This window comes from Haliotis rufescens, unplaced genomic scaffold (assembly GCF_023055435.1).
Source record: "Haliotis rufescens isolate VD_foot unplaced genomic scaffold, xgHalRufe1.0.p SCAF_1, whole genome shotgun sequence".
NCBI lineage: Eukaryota > Metazoa > Mollusca > Gastropoda > Lepetellida > Haliotidae > Haliotis > Haliotis rufescens.
Genome location: NW_025963779.1, coordinates 24413059 through 24435491, shown reverse-complemented (window position 1 = coordinate 24435491; position 22433 = coordinate 24413059). Strand labels below are relative to the sequence as shown.

Here is a 22433-nt window from a genome sequence, read left to right as displayed (position 1 = left end):
TTTCTGTTTGTTGAGTAAAAAGAAGTTGTTGTTTTTAGGATTTTTTTGCCAAATTACCACGTAATACATTATGTTGATATTAAGATCATTGCGTTTTACACCGTCGGATTTTCAGATAAGTCTCAGATATAGAATAAATAATATACTACCATTCAAACTAAATTTCATTTCTTAGTTACATATGCAAATTTAGAGTGGTTATAATAAACAATGTTTGATAGGTGACAATGATTATTCGACATCCTGCCTGAGTAATATCTTTCATACACAGTCACCATTCGGCAGCATTTATTGAAATTGTTATTTCGAAATAATAATAACAACAACAACAACAACAATGATAATAATGTGCATATTTTTAATGCAAAAAATCAACACCCTAAAGCATGCTGAACGCGCTACATTATATCGATTACTCGATTTTTATTCCCAACTCCCTGGGGGGTATACAATCCAAGTTGTTTGTGAGGCGCTAGAACCTTAACAGTCCCATTACCATCTCATCATACAGGGTATCCATTCACTGCTGAGTGCACATTTCGCATAGTGCATATTTTGCACAGTCGTTTGCCTAAGTAGACACCACATGCAACATTTGCTTCCGCACGGGGCAGGACCGATGCCCTAGAAACTCTTCGGATACAAGCTGCCGAACACGGTCACCCATCCAACCACTCGCCGCAATTTTCTTAACTTCGCCTGTTTTGTGACCTGGTGTGTTGTACGCGGGACCACGCGCAACCATATTGTAAAGTATATGAATTGATAACAAGAATTGGATCTTCGAATATCACGATTTCATTTTTTTTTTTTAATTTAAAGAAATGACATGCAGATGGTACCGGGTTAGAATAGGTTTTCAGCAACCCATGCTTGTCGTAGAAGGCGACTATGCTTGTCGTAAGAGGCGACTTACGGGATCGCGTGGTCAAGCTCGTGACTTGATTGATGCATGTCATCGTATCCCAATTGCGTAGATCGATGCTCATGATGTCAATCACTGGATTGTCTGGTCCAGTGTCGATAATTTACAGACCGCCGTCATATAACTGGAATATTGCCGAGTGCGGCATTCAACAATAAACAAACAAAGAGACCGAATACAAACCAACACACCCTACGATTCATCAATAGACCATGCATTATCCACCCCTGCGATTACTCCATGTTATATGCGTACATCCAATACCATCTACTGACATGATGTAAGACATGTGTGACTGGTTATCATCGAGTGTAGAGCGACTACTGCATCCCCGCTTGCCGCATCTCTGTAACTGTGTGATGTATCTACCCAGATGTTGGTTGCCCAAACCAAAACCAAACGGTTACACGTTCACAGGAATCGCCGCCACCTGGATTTCTTTTAGAACCAGTCGTAAACGTGGATTAGTTAGTACAGATTTAACGCATGTCGCTAAGCCCGAATGACTCTATTTCGGTTCAAACAAATCGATAGAAAACCATCACTCGTAATTGTCTTTTCTGGGTGATTCCGGGGCATTATCAGTTCTAGTACCACAACGGTATATTCATCTACCCGGTACTGCTGGAAAAGGATGCGAGAGGAGATCCTATACTTGTGATTAATACCTGGGCGAGATATAAAAACAAACAACTAGTTTACAGCGTTAGAAATTGGCACTAGTCTTATAGTCCTTGCAAAACTGCCCAATGGTTAAGGTATCCTAAGGACTAGTAGAAAATTGCCCTTTTTATGGTTTGGCTATATGTTATCATTATATGGACTAGTGGGCTAAAAAGGTTATTTTCTCTCGCTGAGTTTATCTTATGAACATTCAAATACTAATAAATCTTCATGAAATGCACCATATTGACAAGATTGCTGAATTGTCCGATTTATGTATAGTCGACAAGCTGGTGCTATGGTTTGATTAGCTGGGTCTTTTGCTAACCCGCCCCGACTCTTAATTAACCGTTTTGTGTTCGTTGACTCGACGGTACCAATATAATGCTGATTTTCGCCTCCCCGGTCCGATACACGTGTATGTGTGCACTTGTTCTCGGATGCCGTGCATTAAAATAGTTGTTCATGCTATCAACCACTGGTTTGCCTGCTCCAGAGTCGAACACTTTTCCAGGTCCAGAGGCCATGACAGCGGGAATGTTGCTGATTGTGACTAAAACAAAATTCACCCACCCACTGTCGGTTTATTTGTTCAACGTTGCTAATTAACATTGAGAGGTCATCCCAAGGTTAGTTAACAAGTATTTAAATCACCGTGGCCCTGTAAGCTTTATAGCCGGAGACGCTGTGAACTAAGTGCCGAAAACACCACTCAACATTACTCAACTTAACATTTATTGTTTCCTTCCCTGAGTGAAGCTTCAACATCGGATACAAGTGTTTTGGTTTCCTGTTCAACAGGTCAGATATATATAAGTTTTAATGTGCAATATAAGTAACATTTCTCTGGATTCATTATAAACCTGCCTTTGTACGATGTTTAAAAAATAACACCATCTGAATAAAACTACCATTACTTGTGATGAAGTCAGAATCGTACAATGGAAATTGTTTGGCGCTTTTTTGCAGAGAGTTCGAGACAGAAGTTATAATATCGTTCAACGTAGAGGAAACGATGTGCTTAATTGTGACACGCAACTGACCTTGTAGGAAGTACACATTTAATTTCACCCGTTTTGTCAAATCTGACATATTATGATAAGTTGGGACATGTTTGACTCTGAACAGGAATGAACTACCTGAAGTTTGCGGAGTTGCTACAAGACTCGCCTCGCGCCGTGATAGAAACGTACTAAATATCACGTAACACTTTGAAAAGTACTATTTATGAAAGAGGAAACACACGTTGTCTTTTCCGTCGCCTATCAATCCAGTCGATATTTCACGTCAGCCGTTTCCTGCAGTTAGTCACGTATTTTGTTTTGTGATGTGATATCGACAATTCTACACACCCTTTTTTGTCGCAGTCAGAAAACACCTACTATATCACGGCGGCCTGTAAATAATCGAGTCATCCTACCTACCTACCTACCTACCTACCTACCATGTCATCGTATCCCAGTTGCATAGATCGATGCTCATGATGTCAAACACTGGATTGTCTGATGCAGACTCGATTATTTACAGACCGTCGTCATTAAGCTGGAATATTGCTGAGTGCGGCGTTAAACAAACAAACAAACCAAACCAAACAAATCTAATAGTGAGTGACAGTAATTTTGAGCATACAAGATCAAATACATACATACCTATACCACTGGATCTGGTGGTCTTGCTCGCTGACTTAAAAGTTGATGCATGTCACCGTATCCCAACTGCATAGATCGATGCTCATGATGTCAATCACTGGATTGTCTGCTTTAGACTCAATTATTTACAGACCACCGTCATATAATTGTAATATTGCCTAGTGCGGCGTTCAACAACAAACAAGACTACCTACCTAATTGTCTATCTTCAACATGTCTCTAAAGCAAAGGCTCCTTTATATGCTTGACTCAAGATATATCGGGTTACAAAACTAAAACCGCTACTTCATGGGGTTTGGTATCTGTTGTAGGAAAACCAATGTAAAACCTTTGCAAAGCATCATTCATTTGTAATGAGTTTATGGCGAGATTACAATGTATGTTTGGACAGGAGTGACACAAGGCATTATTAACAGGCTCATTAACATAATACTCTGCATGTTCATTATTTAAATTTTCATTGGACCTGTGGGTTTGACGTAATGGCTATAATTACTTTGATAAATAGACTACACCTCACGAATAAAGCATAAAAAAACACTGCACTTGATTTGCTCATAGATTTTATTCATACATGTAGTTAGGTTCACATGATGCACTGTATATGTGCCATTCGCCGGGATCCTGTCAGAGACACAGTGACCTCCTCCCTTAGTCTGTCTTACAGACCCTGATACAAATATATATCAAATACAGCTCATGCAAGTCTATAATGTTTGGCAAGTCTAGATCACTGCAGTATCAGCCTCTGAAAATGAAGAGAGTCACTGGGCTCCTTTTTATTATATTTTTATTAAGATAACTGAACAACTGTTTTTTTTATGTACGATATGTTCATTTCAGAGACTAGATGTTAGTCTACTACTCCCTGTACGGGGACCATAGTCTCTCTCACATACGCCTTAGCATATATTTAATAAAACAAATTATATTTAATACTCAACCCCATTCTTGAGAGACTTGAGAGTCCTTGAATACTTGATGGTCTCTTACAGAATTCGTTTTATTGCACCTTATATTTCACTATATTTCAGGCAGCTGATTTCAGGAACAATACTTATTATGTTAGTCTACGTGGACCAGCAAAGTCACAGCGGACAGTGTTCATATCCATTCATATTAATCCATATATATATTAATAGCCGAAAGACTTCCTCCGGGAGAGCGGAAGGTCCGGGGTGGTACCAAAGGACGTTAAAAGAGGGTACTTGTTGTTACACTGACTGGCGCTCGGAAACAAGGACTGGTCGGCTCAGAGTCAGTATACTGTGTCTGAGTTGTGTATTCATGTTAAATTACGGCATGGTATCTCAGTGGGCTAGCACTATAAAATGGGCATCAGTCCGGACTAGTACAAGTAGCCACACACACACACACACACGCACGCGCACGCGCACGCACGCACGCACGCACGCACGCCCACACACACACACACACCCACACGTACGTACACGTGCATGCAAGTCACTATATAAGACTTAGTGCAATAATCTTGAACGCGACGTAGAACCCCATTTCACCTCACCTCACCTCACCTCACCTCACCTCACCTCACCTCACCTCACCTCACAGCCGTAAGTGTAGATTAGATGGGAAGGCATTGCAAAATAATTTGCTCACGAACATTCAGGAATATATTGCCTTAGTGTTTGCACACAGAAATACGTCGCCCACTGTCTTGAATAAAACGTGTTGTGGGTCCCTCCAAGTCTGGCTGCCCCTTTCAAATAAGGCATATTATGTGTCAAACAAACATATGTGCCACCTTCATTCCCTAAGACACCGAGCCTGGCGACCCGACGATCCTTAGTTGCGACATCATACTTGGGTCCTATTCTCAATCATTGTGGGGTTGCCAGAAACATCATGGTGTAGAATGTCCATGCAAGTCAAAGGGGTTCTCTCTATGCCGTTTCTCAATATATTTTCAGGCAAATAAATTATATGCTTACAGCGAACTCTGAGAAATTCCTAGGCAACAAGAAATGAAGATACTATATATTTGTATTGTCTTGTGGGATATTCTGAAATTGAAAATCAGTGGTAAGAAATTGTGTGCAATGTTGACACCTACATATTTTTTTCTTTTTCCGTCAATTAAAATACATTCCCAACATGTTTTGAAACTTCTCTGATGTTTATTTAATGTTTTCAAACTGAAAACGCCTTACATTTTAGAAAGAAACGACACTTATCCTGAATACCTTCTGGTCCAGACTCGATTATTTAGAGACCGCCGTCATAAAGCTGAGTGCGGCGTTTAACAACAAACCAACCAACCAACAAGTTAAAGTCTGCGCACTGTGTTGAGCGCAACCTTTTGCCCGAGAGCCGTTTATTTTACCGGCTAAACTGGGCTCTTACTCTGAACAAATATAGTTGCGCAAAATAGTTAAGCGCTGCAGATGACGGAAACTAGTTATATAATCTCGCAACATCTCTCGTCATTCCGTGAGACAGTGACAGCAAGGTCACGTAAACGAAGGTCGATTTGCTTGTCTGACAAAAACGTGAAGGTCGCATCACCAAACATGGAGTCTGACGCGGTGTTCAACGATCAACAGTTACCCACATTCAACCCGCGGCATCGTGTGATGTCAAGGAAAGACAGTGTCATGGCTACACCAGGCAAAGAGGGATCCAGCCTAGCTCCCGGGAGCTGCTCCGGAAAATGCATCGGCGTTTTCACCAGCGGAGGGGACTCCCAAGGTAGGAGTCGCTATGAGATTCATTTGACTAGTATTGTTTAATATGGAGCTTTATTGGCGACAGAGAGTCTTAATTTGAAACATATGAAGAACCGACATATGCGACAGACGATGCCATTGAAAAGAGTAGATCATTATAGCTGCAGCCAGCAGTTCTATACGATGCAATACACGTAGAGCTAGGCCTAGAGTGTGGGACATGTAATTTTGGGATAAACCTTATGGTTAAGATCGATAGGCCAGTAATTCGTGTTTATGATAAGTGAAATTGTGACACTGCCGAATGACATTAAAGCGACAAGGACATGCGACTTTATGCAATGCCTTGGTATGGGCGTGTTTGTTGAATTGGTCATAGACGCGAAAGGATTTCACATAATTAAAAGCTGGTTTGATGTCGTGAGGGTTCATATGGATCATGCCAAGTGATACTGGCAGGTCACAGAGACCCTCATGTATCAACAATAATAACAAACATGAATGTGTACGCTGCATTTAATGTATGTTTCAATGAATGGAAATACAAGTCACACATTGGCTACCAAGACTTAAAGGATATAGGCCTATATGTAGGAAAACATTTACTATGTAAGAGACATTATTTTGTGTATTGATTTCCCCCTAACATGCGGTGTTACAATGGGCTTCAGCATGTTCAGTTCAAGGCCATGCCAATTTCAAATGTTTGTGGCTGGGAAGTGTTATCCAGTCAAAATGACCAAGAAAAAAAAAAAACTTTCTTAAGAATTTTTTTGGCAAATTCTGCAATTGTGAATGATGTTCATGATGCAATTTTAAATCATCAATATTGGAACAGTTGCAACTGCAGATGTAATTTCTTAATAAGGTCAAAGTTAAAAGAAGGATGTTTTATTTTGGTTGGTTGTGTTTATTTGTATAATTCTAGAATATAGATCAGCAATCTGATAACCAATCATCACATCCACTAGGTAAATATTATTGCCAATATTTCCATTCAGTACAAGTGTACAGGCTTCCATTTCCTTGCATTAAAGTATTGTATTTTCATGAATTTTAAGCACAAGTGAGTGACTGAATGCATGGTCATGAATTCAATAATTTGACTGAAAATTCTGTTTCCGTGTTCATGATATCATTTGGATCTGAATTTAAATGACATCTTGCATGGGCAGGTGAAATCCTTTCAAGTATGTGAGGGCTATTTTTACTTTTTAGTTGTACTGTGAAAAAAAACTCTATCACTTAGCACCCAGGATGCTTATTATGGCAAATATGGTATGTGTGTTTGATAATTTTAACAGTTTTGAATTTTGTAACATTTACTGGTCTGCTCAACCAGTATTCCATTGTAGTTTCCTACACAAGAACTTCTTGTATCTTCACCTTTAGTGTTTAAGATTCATTTTGAGCATTATCAGAAAATAGGAGATATATTTCATGTGTCTGAGCCAGTGTTTAACTCTGACAGTAATCCTGCAATTAGATACTGGTACCATGCTGTTATTCACAGAACTAACATATACATCAGAATTAGAAATTGGCACTAGTCCTATAGTCCCTGCCAAACTGCCCAATGGTTAAGGTATCATAAGGACTAATAGAAATTTACCCTTTTAAGAGTTTTGCTATATGTTAGCATTTAAGGACTAGTGGACGAAAACTGTTAGTTTCTACCACTGTACATATTCCTGAGCTCTGAAGTATAACAGGAATTCTTTGTCATTAATATTTCATTATATTGTACCTTTTAGGGCTGCAATGAATACACTATGAGGCGAATACAATTCATATAATGAATATAGGGTAACAAATATGAATATTAAATCACGAGTACAATAAGTCAGCAGTTGATTTATTGTTTGTTATATTCAATGAAAAATAACAACATACAGTATTTGACATGGTTAGTTCATTATAAATATATTATACATTTATATACTGCACTTATCCAGGTACTAGTATCTGCTCAAATGCAACAATGACCAGTGAACACAATACTGTCAAATTAAATATTATAAGAGTGTTGTTTTTGAGGAAATCTATGCATACAATATGTTCTTGTGGATATTTTTAGGTACAGGATATGTAAATGCACATGATTGCATATTCATAAATATTTGATTCTAGTGGTCACAAATAACGAATTCAATTCATGTATGGATACGGTTCGTTTCACCGAATACATGAGTGAATCGTAACAGCCCTAGTACCTATTGAAGTCACAAAAAGTGAAAGACCGCCTCTGTGGTCAAGTGGTAGAGCGTCATGAGTTTAAAGATGGAACTTGTTTTTACCCTGTCTGGCACTCAGCATTAAGGGGCTAAAACAAGGACTGGTCGGCTTGGAGTCGGTATGCTGTGTCTGAGTGGGGTATTCATGTTAAACTACAGTATGGTAGCTTAGTGGGCGAGCACTATAAATCGGCATCAGTCCGGACTAGTACAAGCAGCCACACACGCACACACAGTCATGCTTGCACGTCGTTATATAAGTGTTGAAAGATGAATTTAGTGGTTTATGCTAACAGCCTGAAATGTTTATGTACGACAGATAATATTTTTCCAGAATTTGATTGCCAATAATAAAAGGTGCATATAACACACGAGTGCGTATTTTACGCGAATAGGGGAATGAAGCGGTGCGTATTATATGGGAATAGGGGTCGGAAGGGGTGCTAATTGGGATTGTTCACTAGCCAATATATCAGCAAATCTTGCTGTGGGCGCTTATAAAGTCAAACACGTCAAACATAGGCCATTTATTTTGCGCATATTTCCACACCACCTATTTATTCCCCCGGTCACAGTGTGTACTCAAGAATCATTCTCAGCTCCCTGGGGAGTATATAACCCAAGATGTCTGTTCGGTGCTATAAGGTTAACAACCACATCGTCATCTCATCCTACCGGGTACCCATGCACTGCTGGGTGAAAAGGGGCACATTTCAAACAAAGTCACTTGCCCAAGGAGACACCACATGTGTTACATGTGCTTCAGTGTGGGGCAGGACCGAAGCCATGGAAACTCATGAGCCAAGCTGCCGAAACGCGGTCACCCATCCAAGGACTTCTCCGCGACCAACACTGCTTAACTTCACCTGATTACCTGTGCACTGTGCACAGGGCCACATGCCACCTTATGGTATCAAATATCATGTGTCAAATAAATACACACACATTACTGCAGGCTATAGTATAAGGACCCAACAACTTTAAAACTACCGGCTCGGCAAGATCTCTAGACTGGTGATTTCTTTTTGACAAAATCTGGGTCAGTAAGTTGGGGAAAAATATAATAAGAAGACATTTCACGGTAGTTTTATGTTCTTCAAAAAGGTTATCTTTTCCTCTTTCAATATTTTAGTATCAACAGAATCAATAACCAAACAATATTTTGCCTCATGAATATCCCAATCATTGCTGTTATAATATATATTAGTTAAGATACTCAACTAGCTTTGTAGCTAAATGCTAGAGGTTTTATATTAGAATAACAGGACTGAGATATATACATTTATATACTGCACTTATAATAATAGTAATAATAATAATAATAATTTATATACTGCACTTATCCAGTTACTTGTATCTGCTCAAATGTGACAATGACCAGTGACTACATTACTGTCAAGTTAAAAACATAATACTGTTGTCTTTGAAGAAATCTCTGTTTGCCTATAATAACTTCTTACAGATATTTTTAGGTACAGGGTATTTAAATGCACATGACTGCATAACCATGGTTGCAAAAAAATACAGTGATCGCTCGGTACAACGCTACCTTTAGGGTCCAAATAATTGATGAGCGTTACGGACAATCAGCCGTTTCACCAAGGTGGAGTTGTAGATGACCAACACAACAGACTACTGCATGGCTTGTATATATTCCATTTTACATAATTATCTTGCTTTGATAGATAACAAAACACCTTTTAATTCTTTTTGGGAAATATTCAATTCTAGTGACCACGAGTAGCGAAATCAATTCATGAAGGGATACGGTTGATTCACCGAATACGCGAGTGAATCGTAACAGCCCTTTTGCTTACACAAATATTTCAGATATTGAGTGACATACATCTTAAATTTGATTTTCCCCACTGCCGGCTATTCTGTTGCAGGTATGAATGCCGCTGTGCGGGCAGTGGTCCGTATGGGATTCTTCCTTGGGACCAAAGTCTACTTCATCAAAGAGGTAACAGTAATAATTATCACATTTTCAAAATGAAATAATGTTCATCAAAATAACAGGTATATACATTTATAGTCCACTCGTCCATTTAATGATACTATATAGCAATCTTCAGTGTAATCATTGATGGGAATGAGTAAATAGTAAATGTATAAAGTCAAAATAGAGGATTGTTTAGAGTTGTGGTTCATGTCATACCATATTTGTGACTGATGATGGCTTGTTTTTTCATCACTGTCCATCATCTGTCAACATTCGTCAGGAATTAACACAAAAAGTATGAGACCCTCTCCAGTGCTGGCTCTCTAGTGACAATGATACTTGTGGGGACTCTGGTACAAGCAGGTTTCCAGTACCCTGTGAGGGTTGATAGGTTTAATCTGTGACATGTCTGATTGTGTATCATAGTTTCTGAACATGGACTCTGTTGCTTATATTTTCAACAGCTGGTGTGCCTGGCCTGAAGTTAAACATGTTTAAAAGCTAGGGTAAACAATATTCATTGCTCATTCCCTTCAATGATTACACTGAAGGTTGTGTGACGCCAGGGTAAACAATATTCATTGCTCATTCTCGTCAATGATTACACTGAAGGTTGTGTGATGCCAGTGTAAACAATATTCGCTGCTCATTCCCATCAATGATTACACTGAAGCTTGTGTGACGCCAGTGTAAACAATATTCATTGCTCATTCCTGTCAATGATTACACTGAAGGTTGTGTGACGCCAATGTAAACAATATTCATTGCTCATTCCCATCAATGATTACACTGAAGCTTGTGTGACGCCAGTGTAAACAATATTCATTGCTCATTCCCATCAATGATTACACTGAAGGTTGTGTGACGCCAGTGTAAACAATATTCATTGCTCATTCCATCAATGATTACACTGAAGTTTGTGTGACGCCTGTGTAAACAATATTCATTGCTCATTCCCATCAATGATTACACTGAAGGTTGTGTGACGCCAGGGTAAACAATATTCATTGCTTATTCCCATCAATGATTACACTGAAGGTTGTGTGACGCCAGTGTAAACAATATTCATTGCTTATTCCTATCAATGATTACACTGAAGGTCGGTGACACCAGTGTAAACAATATTCATTGCTTATTCCTATCAATGATTACACTGAAGGTTGTGTGACGCCAGTGTAAACAATATTCATTGCTCATTCCCATCAATGATTACACTGAAGCTTGTGTGACGCCAGGGTAAACAATATTCATTGCTCATTCCCATAAATGATTACACTGAAGGTTGTGTGACGCCAGGGTAAACAATATTCATTGCTCATTCCCATAAATGATTACACTGAAGCTTGTGTGACGCCAGGGTAAACAATATTCATTGCTCATTCCCATAAATGATTACACTGAAGCTTGTGTGACGCCAGGGTAAACAATATTCATTGCTCATTCCCATCAATGATTACACTGAAGGTTGTGTGACGCCAGTGTAAACAATATTCACTGCTCATTCCCATAAATGATTACACTGAAGCTTGTGTGACACCTGTGTAAACAATATTCATTGCTCATTCCTATCAATGATTACACTGAAGGTTGTGTGACGCCTGTGTAAACAATATTCACTGCTCATTCCCATAAATGATTACACTGAAGCTTGTGTGACACCTGTGTAAACAATATTCATTGCTCATTCCTATCAATGATTACACTGAAGGTTGTGTGACGCCAGTGTAAACAATATTCATTGCTCATTCCCATCAATGATTACTCTGAAGGTTGTGTGACGCCAGTGTAAACAACATTGACTGCTCATTCCCATCAATGATTACACTGAAGGTTGAGTGACGCCAGTGTAAACAACATTGACTGCTCTTTCTGTCAATTGGGGCGGTCGGGTAGCCTGGTTGTTAAAGCGTTCGCTCGCCACGCCGAAGACCTGGGTTCGATTCCCGACATGGGTACAATGTGTGAAGCCCATTTCTGGTATCCCCTGCCATGATATTGCTGGAATATTGCTAAAAGCGGCGTAAAACCAAACTCACTCACTCACTTTCTGTCAATTGATTACACTGAAGGTTGTGTGACAACCCCATAAACAACATTCATTGCTCATTCCCACCAATGATTACACTGAAGGTTGCGCAAATAGTTCAGATTGTGAACATGACTATGGTATATTATTTACTAGAACTTAGAGCTCTCCATTGTTTGTTATGGGCAGTTAGGTAGCCTAGTGGTTTAAGCGTTTGCTCGTCACGCCGAAGACCCAGGTTCGATTCCCAACATGGGTACAATGTGTGAAGCCCATTTCTGGTGTTACCCGGCCTGGGTATTACTGGAATATTGTGGCGTAAAACCATACTCACTCACTCACTGACTATATTTTGTTTCCAGGGCTACCAGGGGATGGTTGATGGCAGTGACCATATTCAACTGGCAACTTGGGCCAGTGTTTCCGGCATCATGCAGCTGGTGAGATATTATACCCATGCCTTACCCATGTCATAATGAGCATTGTATTATAGTGTTGACATTGAAGCCAGCTATCTTTTGAGACCATTTCGACGTTCCTTCCAACATTGTTTGGCAGGGCTTGTTTAAAGGAACTTGATGTAATTTGCACCCTTTGCATGTTGACATGAAAACCTAGCTGCACCCAGGTCCCATAAATGTGTCAAAGTTGAAACATAGGCCGGTCTTCTGCCAGGGTCACATAAACTAATGATGTATTGCTGTAAATAATAATTGGAACATTTGCACCTTGTCTTGAAGTACCCACATGTTGATGACATCAAGAACAAGACAGCATGACAAACTTCACAGAACACAGGGATTGGGGATGTACCGTATATAACCGTAGATAAGCCGATCTCAGGATAAGCCGAGGTATTAAGTTGGTCCTTGAAATCTGTATCAAAATGTTATGTGCGGTAGATAAAACGGACTAAAACTACTTCTTGTCATGAACTGTCATCGGAAATAGAATATCAACAAATCCATATTGAATTACGCGTCGATCCTGTTGTTAAAGCATCAGTAATGAAAAGTGTTTAAGTGAATAGCTTAACTCACGTTTGTAATCTACGTAATCTTTTTTAATTTCTTTTAATCAAACTTTTTATTCAATAATATTGTTATGGCGTTGTTCAGCACCTGAAGCGATATGATGTAGTTCTCTACCAACAGAAAAAGAGTTTGATAAAAGTGTAACCCATAGATAAGCTGACCCCTTTCTATGGAATATTTTTTCTGGTCCTCAAAATTTGGCTTATCTACGTCATATACGGTAGTATGGTTATTAAAGCTATTGTCACCATCATTGCTTTGTGGAAGGAATTCTAGAAAGGATTTGAAATTCTTATCCCCAAATGCACCCCTGCTTTTCCAAAATGTTGCATCAGAGTGATACCTAAGAGGTATGATATAAGCCGATGGCCTACACCGAATAAACCGATTGACTAATACTTGTATCAGCATGCTCTGACACTGATGATTCCGATACATGGCTGTTTAACTCAATTCCGTCCATTGTCAGGGAGGTACGGTAATAGGAAGTGCCCGATGTAAGACATTCCGTGAGAGGGAGGGCCGTCTTCAGGCAGCAGAGAATCTTGTCAACTTGAATATCACCAACCTGGTTGTGATTGGAGGTGATGGCAGTCTCACCGGCGCCAACCTCTTCAGGAAGGAATGGTCCAGCCTCCTCGCTGATCTGGTCAAAGAAGGTTAGAAACACTTCAATTATATTACAATCTGATTTCTTTCTCTTAATGGACATACCTCTCTGCATGGAGATTTGGCAACCTTCATCAAAGGTTGTGTTAGGTAAATAACAGAAAATCTTTTGTCCAGTTGAAAGAGATGATATCCACAAGATATTTGTTCTGTCAGGAATGCCAAAACAGTGCATGTTACTAGACTGAGGAGAAAGGATTTCTAGCCAGGTTAAACTATAACTAGTCAATGGCTTGACAGGTTAACAGCCTCTACGGCCACAATTACTACATCATTATATCAATGTACATGAACTTGTCCTGGTCATTGCGTGCATCATTTGTTGTTACACTAGGAAAGATTCCGCAGTCAAGCGCCGACCGTTGTTCCCACCTGAACATTGCTGGTATGGTGGGCTCCATCGACAACGACTTCTGTGGTACTGACATGACTATAGGCACTGACACAGCTCTCCACAGGATCATCGAGGCTGTGGATGCCATCACCACCACTGCCTCTAGGTCAGTCCATACCACTGCCTTTTCCTATTGTTATAAGGGTAACCCTATTTTTCAGAGCATTATCATTGGCAGAAGCCAGAGGTCTTCCATTAACTGCCCGACGAAGAAGTGCAGTTGAAAAGACCGAGGGTTTCTGCAAATGATAATGCCCTGAAAAATAGCGTGACGTTATTATAGCTAAAATGGATGGAATTTGTTGTCAAATGAAAAGAAAAGAAATGTCGGTTTTCGAAACATTTATTGCAATCAACACGAATGTCACTGACCCACTTTTACAAATATGGAAAAGTCATTGAACAAACCAGATGACATCACTATTGAACGTGACATCACCTATCCTATGACATCACCTAACAACGGGCATGATAATGGCCCGTCGTCAAGCAATATGAGGGCATTATCAAGTTACACTGGCCCGCTCATTTCTGATAACATGCAGGCGGTTTAATGATACTTCTATCCATTTTAGCTATAATGTCATATATCTTTACATGCTGTGAAGTTTTGTTTGGACAAGGTACAGTACGGACCCTTTTACGGACCTCTTACCTACTTAATGTAAGAAAATGTGCACATGTTGAATGAGTGTGATAGGCCACTGGAAATATCATGTCATGTTTGATTTCTAAATGCAATTGTCGTGAGAGGAACCTTGACTGTGTTAGTTTAATGATTGATGTATTATGACTTCTTACAGAAGCTCCAGTTTGATTTCCTTGCTGTTATATTCAGTATGTGTCTTCGTATTTTTACAGTCACCAGAGGGCGTTTGTTCTGGAACTGATGGGCAGACACTGTGGGCAAGTTTTGTTCTTTGTCCACATTTCATCAGGACTAACATCTTCTGTAGTATCACATCTTCTATATGATAACTAGAGCATTTGTCACAAGTGTTTTTTAATATGAGAAATATCAACCAAGTTTTTGTTATTTTGCATTTGCTTGGTCATTACAAAAGCTTTAACACAAAACCAATTATTTTTTGCATTTCAAGCCTAAACATGTGCTTCATTTTGCCAAAGTAAGCAAGGATAATTTTGAAATGGTTTGTTTGGTTATGCTCATTAAGTAACAGTTACAATCAACTGAATGACAATAGGCTGTTGACAGAAGTATGTAAAGAAACCATTGCTGACCGATGACATGTTGGTTGGTTCAAATCCTAGTTCGCCCTGATTCTGCTTTTAGGTTTGTCAGCACTAGGCTCGTGGGTTTCAGCAAAGTGGTAAACATCTAAGGCCTGCATCACTTCAGCATTCCTGACACAAGCTGACAGTTGGGATGTAATTGAAATATTTTTAAAACAGTGTTGAACAAACTCACTAAGTACATGTACATGTAGAAACATTCAGTAAATAAAGTATGTTAACATGACACTTTGTGATCCCTGTGTAGGTACCTGGCCCTCGTGGCTGCCCTGGCCAGTGAGGCTGACTGGGTGTTCATCCCTGAGTGGCCCCCAGAAGATGGATGGGAGGATACACTGTGCAACAAGCTCACCACGGTCAGTTGACACAACAGAGGTCCAGTGTATATATATACTTATCACCTATCACATGTATAACATGTTTTTTCAGGGGTTGAATCATGTCATTCTTTGTAAAAGTGCAAAGGTGATAAATGGATATAAAACTGAACTCTATGTTTTCAGAAGAAAATAAGAATTTCACCCCTGGGCATACGATAGGAATAATACTTGTGCCGCAACAATATAACATTGTAATACATATACCGTATTCGACGTAATAAGCGCTCAGGGCGCTCTCAAAATTAGAAATAGGGGGCTGTTATTAGAATATTATTTTGGTGGAAAAAAACAGAGTTGAAAGATAAATTTCGTGGTTTATGCTGACAGCCTGAAATGTTTATGTACGGCAGATATATTTTTCTAGAATTTAATTGTCCATAATTAAGGGTGCATATAACACATGAGTGCGTATTGTCCGCAAATAAATAAGTCTTGTGTACATTGATCAATCGGAAGGGGTGCTGATTGGGATTGTTCACTAGCCAATATATTAGCAAATACCGCCGTGGGCGCTTATTAGAACGGGGCGCTTAATACGTTGAATACGGTAAATATTTTATTAACAGGGAACACATTGGTGCTAGGGGGCTGACTCGGTTGCATAACAATGCAGAGGTCATGAACCGTGAAGCAGTAGTAGGACCTGAAGCATCAAGACGTGTTGCCCTGGGTCGTGGACCCGGATTTCCCCATTGGATGCGTTGTTTGTCCTGGATCATGAACCCAGGATTATCCCTGGGATGCGGAAGTCCTGGGGTTTCTGGACCTGCACCATCCCAGCTTTGGCGTCCTATCACTACTACGTTATACTGATATGGAAAGGACTATACATCCCACCTTAGTAACAAACTCAGCCCTAATACAATGAAAGGAGGGTGGGAATTAAAATTTAGTCGTAAGATAAACAGGAAGGAAGTGGTCATGTGACTTGGCTTTAATGTGCATGGAAAAACACAGACTGCACATACTTTCGACAGATTAAAAATAGCACTGGCGAACCGATAGCATGCTCCAGAGATGAATACTGAAAGTTATAAATAGCACAAAATACATCGGGAACCTGCGAAAATAAATAAGTGGCAGTTAGTATTGACAAGTGAATAGACTAGCTGGACTGCTGATGTACCGGTAACACAGATCTCAGATAAATTGATACTGACTAGAATGGAATGCTGATAAGAATGAAGCTGCAGCACAAACAAAAATATAAATTAACATTTAATTTTTAGCTCACCATGACATTTTCAAATGGTATCCCTTGTTACTGAATTAAGTAAGGTTGTGTTTTGAAAAAAAATCAAACTTGTTTCCATGACAGCAAGTGAGCCATGCAGTGTTTTTGCTCGAGACATATTTTGTGCTCGTTGTATGTTTTCAAATTTATTTCAGTGCTTTCTGTGAATTTTATGTTGCAGGAGAGATCCTTTGGTCAGCGCTTGAACATCATCCTGGTTGCAGAGGGAGCTATAGACAGGCATGGCAAACCTATCACAGCTGACATGGTCAAAAATGTAGGTCCAGCATGATTGTGGTAATGTAGCTATGGTAACACAATCCAGAGATTGTTATTGTAGGGTAAGACGATACAGGACCTGAAAAGATTATTCAATTGGTATGCAATTTTTTGTCATTCCAGTAGAATTATACATACGATCATGTGAATACGCTTAGGAATACTATTACCATGATAACCTCACCTCCTTGTGTTGGGAGCAATAGATAAAGACTTCATTGTTCAGTATTATTTGTGGCTGTGTTTCTGCTTACCTGAATAGTCGCAGCTCGATATAAGGGAGATAACTCCTTCTCTACAATCCACACAAGTGGGTTTGGTGACATAATTAAAGATTTGTCAACTGTCTGCAGCTGCTGTCCACCCGCCTGGGCTATGACACTCGTGTGACGGTGCTCGGCCACGTACAGAGAGGTGGAAGTCCCTCTGCCTTTGACAGGATCCTGGTGAGTGAACATATTTCACTAGCTTTTCTAACTAAAATCACAAATCAGGGTTTGAAATTCCTTGTATCGGGGGCGTTGGGGTAGCCTGTTGGTTAAAGCGTCTGCTGGTCATGCCAAAGACCTGGGTTCGATTCCCCACATGGGTACAATGTGTGAAGCCCATTTCTGGTGTCCCCTGCCACTGGAAAATTGCAGGAATATTGCTTAAAGCAGCATAAAACCATACTCACTCACTCTTTTATTGGAGTACCAGTGGTACTGTTGAAAGGCACTCAGAGAAATGATGAAGATACTGCTGTGACTAATGTGATGTAAAATTTTACCTCACTCGCTTCCTCAGGGAGGGGGGACTTGACTCAAATACAAGAACCAAGGACCCCCCTTAAATTGGAACGTTGTTGTGACTCCATACTTCAGGGTTCCAGGATGGGTGCTGAAGCAGTGCTGGCTCTTATGGATGCTGACCCCGACACGCCCGCCTGTGTCGTGTCCCTGGAGGGAAACCAGACTGTCAGGGTGCCACTCATGCAGTGTGTGGAGAGGGTAGGTGGGCTAGGATCACTCCCAACTGACATCTTCATGATGAATCTTTGTCGTTACATTTGTCCTGTCTGTTGTATGCGAGCTCATTTAGCATTGTTCCCTACAAAATATTGTCTTCGGTTACTTGGCCAATTAATCCTTCATCATAACTGGAAGGAGATATCTCATTTGTGACTTCTGAATAATAGTGGCATAACGATTCACCAAATGTTTGTTGTATTGCGACACTTGGTGCCATGATATCAGCGGTAGAAACTAACAGTTTCAGTCCACTAGTCCTTATGATGATAACAAATAGCAAAACTCCTAAAAATGGCAAATTTCTACCAGTCCTCATGATACCTTTACTATTGGGCAGTTTGGCAAGGACTATAGGACTAGTGCCAATTTCTGACGCTGATGATATGAGTGTCATGTCTAGAGGTCATGACATGTTAAAGCTGGGTTAGAACTTAAGACTAGCCTGTTAGCCCTGGGCTAGTACAAATTCCTGCGGGCTAGTACATATTTCCCAATTGCGCCATTGTTTTAGCATTACAAGGCCATTTCATATTTGCCTGGTTTAGTAAAGCTAATAAGTTTAGTTCTGACCCTCTATAGATACGAGGGGGCAAGGGTGGCCCAGTCGTCTAAGCATGGCGATTCGCTGTGCAGAGTTGCGTCCCTTGGGCACGCCAGAAACCTATGATTGTGGGTTCGAATCCCGGTTCGCCCCAATTATGTTTCTAGGTGTGCCAGCACCATACCCGTGCTCGTGGGTTTCACCGAAGTGGTAAACGTCTTGAGACCTGCATCACTTCGGGCTTTCCTCCCACATTAAGCTGACATGCCGTGATATAACTGTAATACTGTTAAAAGCGGCGTTAAACATGTTAAACCCAACTCACTCACTCACTCACTCTTCCGGGCTTATCATTGCAGAGACAGGATTCTCATTCACATTGCCACATACTGACTGCTAGTGCTACACGTGTTATTTGTTTCCAGACCCAGGCTGTTCAGAAGAACATGAGTGAGAAGAACTGGGAGGAAGCTGTTCGCCTCAGGGGAAAGTAGGTCACGTAGAATGTGCCGTGGAATGTAGCTGGATGTCTAGCATCCATCGTGCATCTGATTCAGTTATCTTTTTACATTGAAATCCCATTTTGTCCGTTCAGTAGCAGTTCTTGTAAGTGTAAGTCTCATTTACCTTATGCTGATCATATCTTTTACTCTGATTTCACACCTCCTACTATCAAGTTTGACAACCCCTTCTTTGGGCACACGTCTGGTGAACTTTGAGTGGCCTTTTGACTGGCAGTGAAAATTATGGTCGGTGTTCTTTTTAGCCAATCAGTGTCAGTTGATCCAGGTTATTCAGGCAGTTGTACTAATATTTGGTGTAGATGTATGAAACCAAACAAGACACCAGAAAATGGAAAGGTGTGGTCTCCGAACTGTTTCATTTCGGGAAAAAAAACACCTCTGTTTATACAAGCTTTGTGAGGGACTTCATGGTAGCACAATACTGGGAACCTCTAATTGCAATAACAAGTGCTTGACAGTCACCAAAGTAACCCCCCAGTGAAGTTCTGTGTTAGAATAGGTCTTCAGCAACCCATGCTTTTCATGAGAGCTGATTAACGGGATCGGGTGGTCAGGCTTGCTGACTATGTTAATGCGTGTCATCATGTCCCAATTGCGTAAATCCATGCTCATGATTTAGAGACCGCCGTCATGTAACTAGATTGTTTCTGATTGCAATTTTAAACAACGGTCAAACAAACACAAACCTTAAAGTACTCATTGAAATGGAAAAAAACCTGTTTTGCTGAATTTAATAATCGACAAAAAGCATTACGTAGATGTAAATACGAAATAACAAAACAACAGGAAAAGTACTAGTCTGGATTTGCTAGTTTGATCTCAGTGCTCAATACAAAATGTACTTTACAGGAGGTAATTTGTAGGCACTTTCAACATTCAAAAATAAAACTAAGTCCAAACTGACATGGCAGAAACAGGCTATAGGCATTATGCAAATTAGCCTGGAAAAAAGTTATCAAAACAACAATAAAAATAACAGCTATGTTTATGCACATAATAATAATGACATGTAAGTTGTTGTTTGAGAAGGGAATATGTTACTTTTACGTTCTGATATTTTGACGATGATTCACTATCCCACAATGCCACTCACAAATCACTAACCACTGACAAATCACATGTATGTGGGTTTCAAGCACCTGTTTTCACCTGTCGTCAAGGTCTCATAGGTGATGGACATTCACCTTGATCTACTAACACCTGGTTATGCCAGTTTCACAATAGTCTGTTTTGTTCATATTTTTACACACTTTTACGTGTAAAAAGACATAAAAACCTTTGATACGCTGTATTTGTGCCAAGGCCCAATTAGTACTAATTGAGTTGTTTGAATATTTATATATTTTGTATATTAACTGCATTTATTTAAAATTTGAGATAGAAAAAACAGGTTTTTTTCATTTCCCTGAGTACTTTAGTACTTCTGTTTTTGACTGTCAACAATGAATGTACGTGCTTGAAGGATTCCTTGCTTCTTTTCTTCCAGGAGTTTCCAGAACAACCTTAACACCTACCGTAAACTGAGTAAGCTGAGGCCCCCAGCAGCCCTGTGTAACGTGGAGGGGACAGACTGCCAGGTACGTTGCCATGGTAACAGCTATCACACAAAGTTATACAAATACACGAAGCCATCTCAACATCTTGTTGATTACATCGACATCCATTTTACTCATTTGTTGAAGACTTATTTCTATTATACATGCAAATAAAGATCTTCTTTATTGGAATATATATTTATTTTTTCCGGCAAAGTTCAGAAAATAATTTTGATGTCCTCTTATGGTTTAATTTTAAAGTTTTCTGGTTGAATTGACTTGTGTTGTTTACTAATATGAGTTGTCTTTAGTAGATGCATGTATTGAAATACCTGAGTGTTGGGAATTAACTAGTGTGCTTCTCACTTATTGTTTGGAATTAGATGTTACGCTTCAGCTTTGTGTTTTTTGAGTTTGGTTGTCTTCTTTAGTAGATGTCTTTCTATACTTCTCCTTACTTTGATGTCAGTGTTACACAGACACTAGTGTCCCCGAGTCTTTGGAGAACAAGAAGACAGCAGTGGCATCAGCATGATGCCCAGTTTAAGGATTTTTGTGAAACTGTTAACTGTTAACAGACAATATATTTCAAGCCTTGCATTGCAAACATGACAAATGAAACTCAAATTTTAGAAAAAACATTGAAGGTATTGAAATGACATTGCGTGAAAATTGCATATTTGACAGATTGTCCATTGTTTACCATGTATGTTACATTTCCCCATGCTAACAATCTCACCTCAGTTATTAATGTAACAGTGCTTCAGATTGCCTGTGTTTCAAATGACTCTCAGCAGCATGGGTCAACCAGCCCATTTTTAAAACATTGGCCTTCAAGAAGAGAAATATGGACACTTGGACCTTCTTGAGCAGTAGGGACACCTTGACCTTCTTCCAGATCAATATGGACTCAATGACCTTCTTCTTGAGCAGTAGGGACACCTTGACCTTCTTCTAGATCAATATGGACTCAATGACCTTCTTCTTGAGCAGTAGGGACACCTTGACCTTCTTCTAGATCAATATGGACTCAATGACCTTCTTCTTGAGCAGTAGGGACACCTTGACCTTCTTCTAGATCAATATGGACTCAATGACCTTCTTCTTGAGCAGTAGGGACACCTTGACCTTCTTCTAGATCAATATGGACTCAATGACCTTCTTGAGCAGTATGTTCACCTTGACCTTCTTGAGCAATATGGACACTTTGACCTTGAACAAAGATGTGCCCTGTGACCTTCTTGAAAAATATGGTCCCTGTGGCCTTCTTGAACAATATGGGCCCTTTGACCTTCTTGAACAATATGCGCCCTTTGAGCTTGAGCAGTATGGGCACCTTGACCCTTTTCTAGAGTGGTATGGGTCCAATGGCTCTCTCTGTCTGACCAATATTATGTTTGTATTCCCATTTCTGAGCAATATGCATCCTCTTGACCTCCCATTCTGGGCAATA

At 39.9% G+C, this 22433-nt stretch overlaps 1 protein-coding gene across 4 annotated transcripts in view; it reads left to right on the top strand.

Moving 5' to 3' along the window:
* The first annotated feature begins 5684 nt into the window (after positions 1-5684).
* The window catches only part of LOC124131656 (ATP-dependent 6-phosphofructokinase-like), a 36704-nt gene continuing 19955 nt past the window's right edge, over positions 5685-22433 (top strand). For all 4 annotated transcript variants that reach the window (XM_046495083.2, XM_046495082.2, XM_046495081.2 and 1 more), the window contains exons 1-12: positions 5685-5946; positions 10048-10121; positions 12489-12566; positions 13630-13819; positions 14164-14329; positions 15085-15129; positions 15725-15833; positions 17273-17368; positions 17724-17816; positions 18234-18359; positions 19347-19411; positions 20932-21022. In XM_046495083.2, coding sequence (XP_046351039.1) covers positions 5769-5946; positions 10048-10121; positions 12489-12566; positions 13630-13819; positions 14164-14329; positions 15085-15129; positions 15725-15833; positions 17273-17368; positions 17724-17816; positions 18234-18359; positions 19347-19411; positions 20932-21022 — 1311 coding nt within the window. In that variant the 5' untranslated portion in view covers positions 5685-5768. The remainder of the gene's footprint in view (positions 5947-10047; positions 10122-12488; positions 12567-13629; positions 13820-14163; positions 14330-15084; positions 15130-15724; positions 15834-17272; positions 17369-17723; positions 17817-18233; positions 18360-19346; positions 19412-20931; positions 21023-22433) is intronic.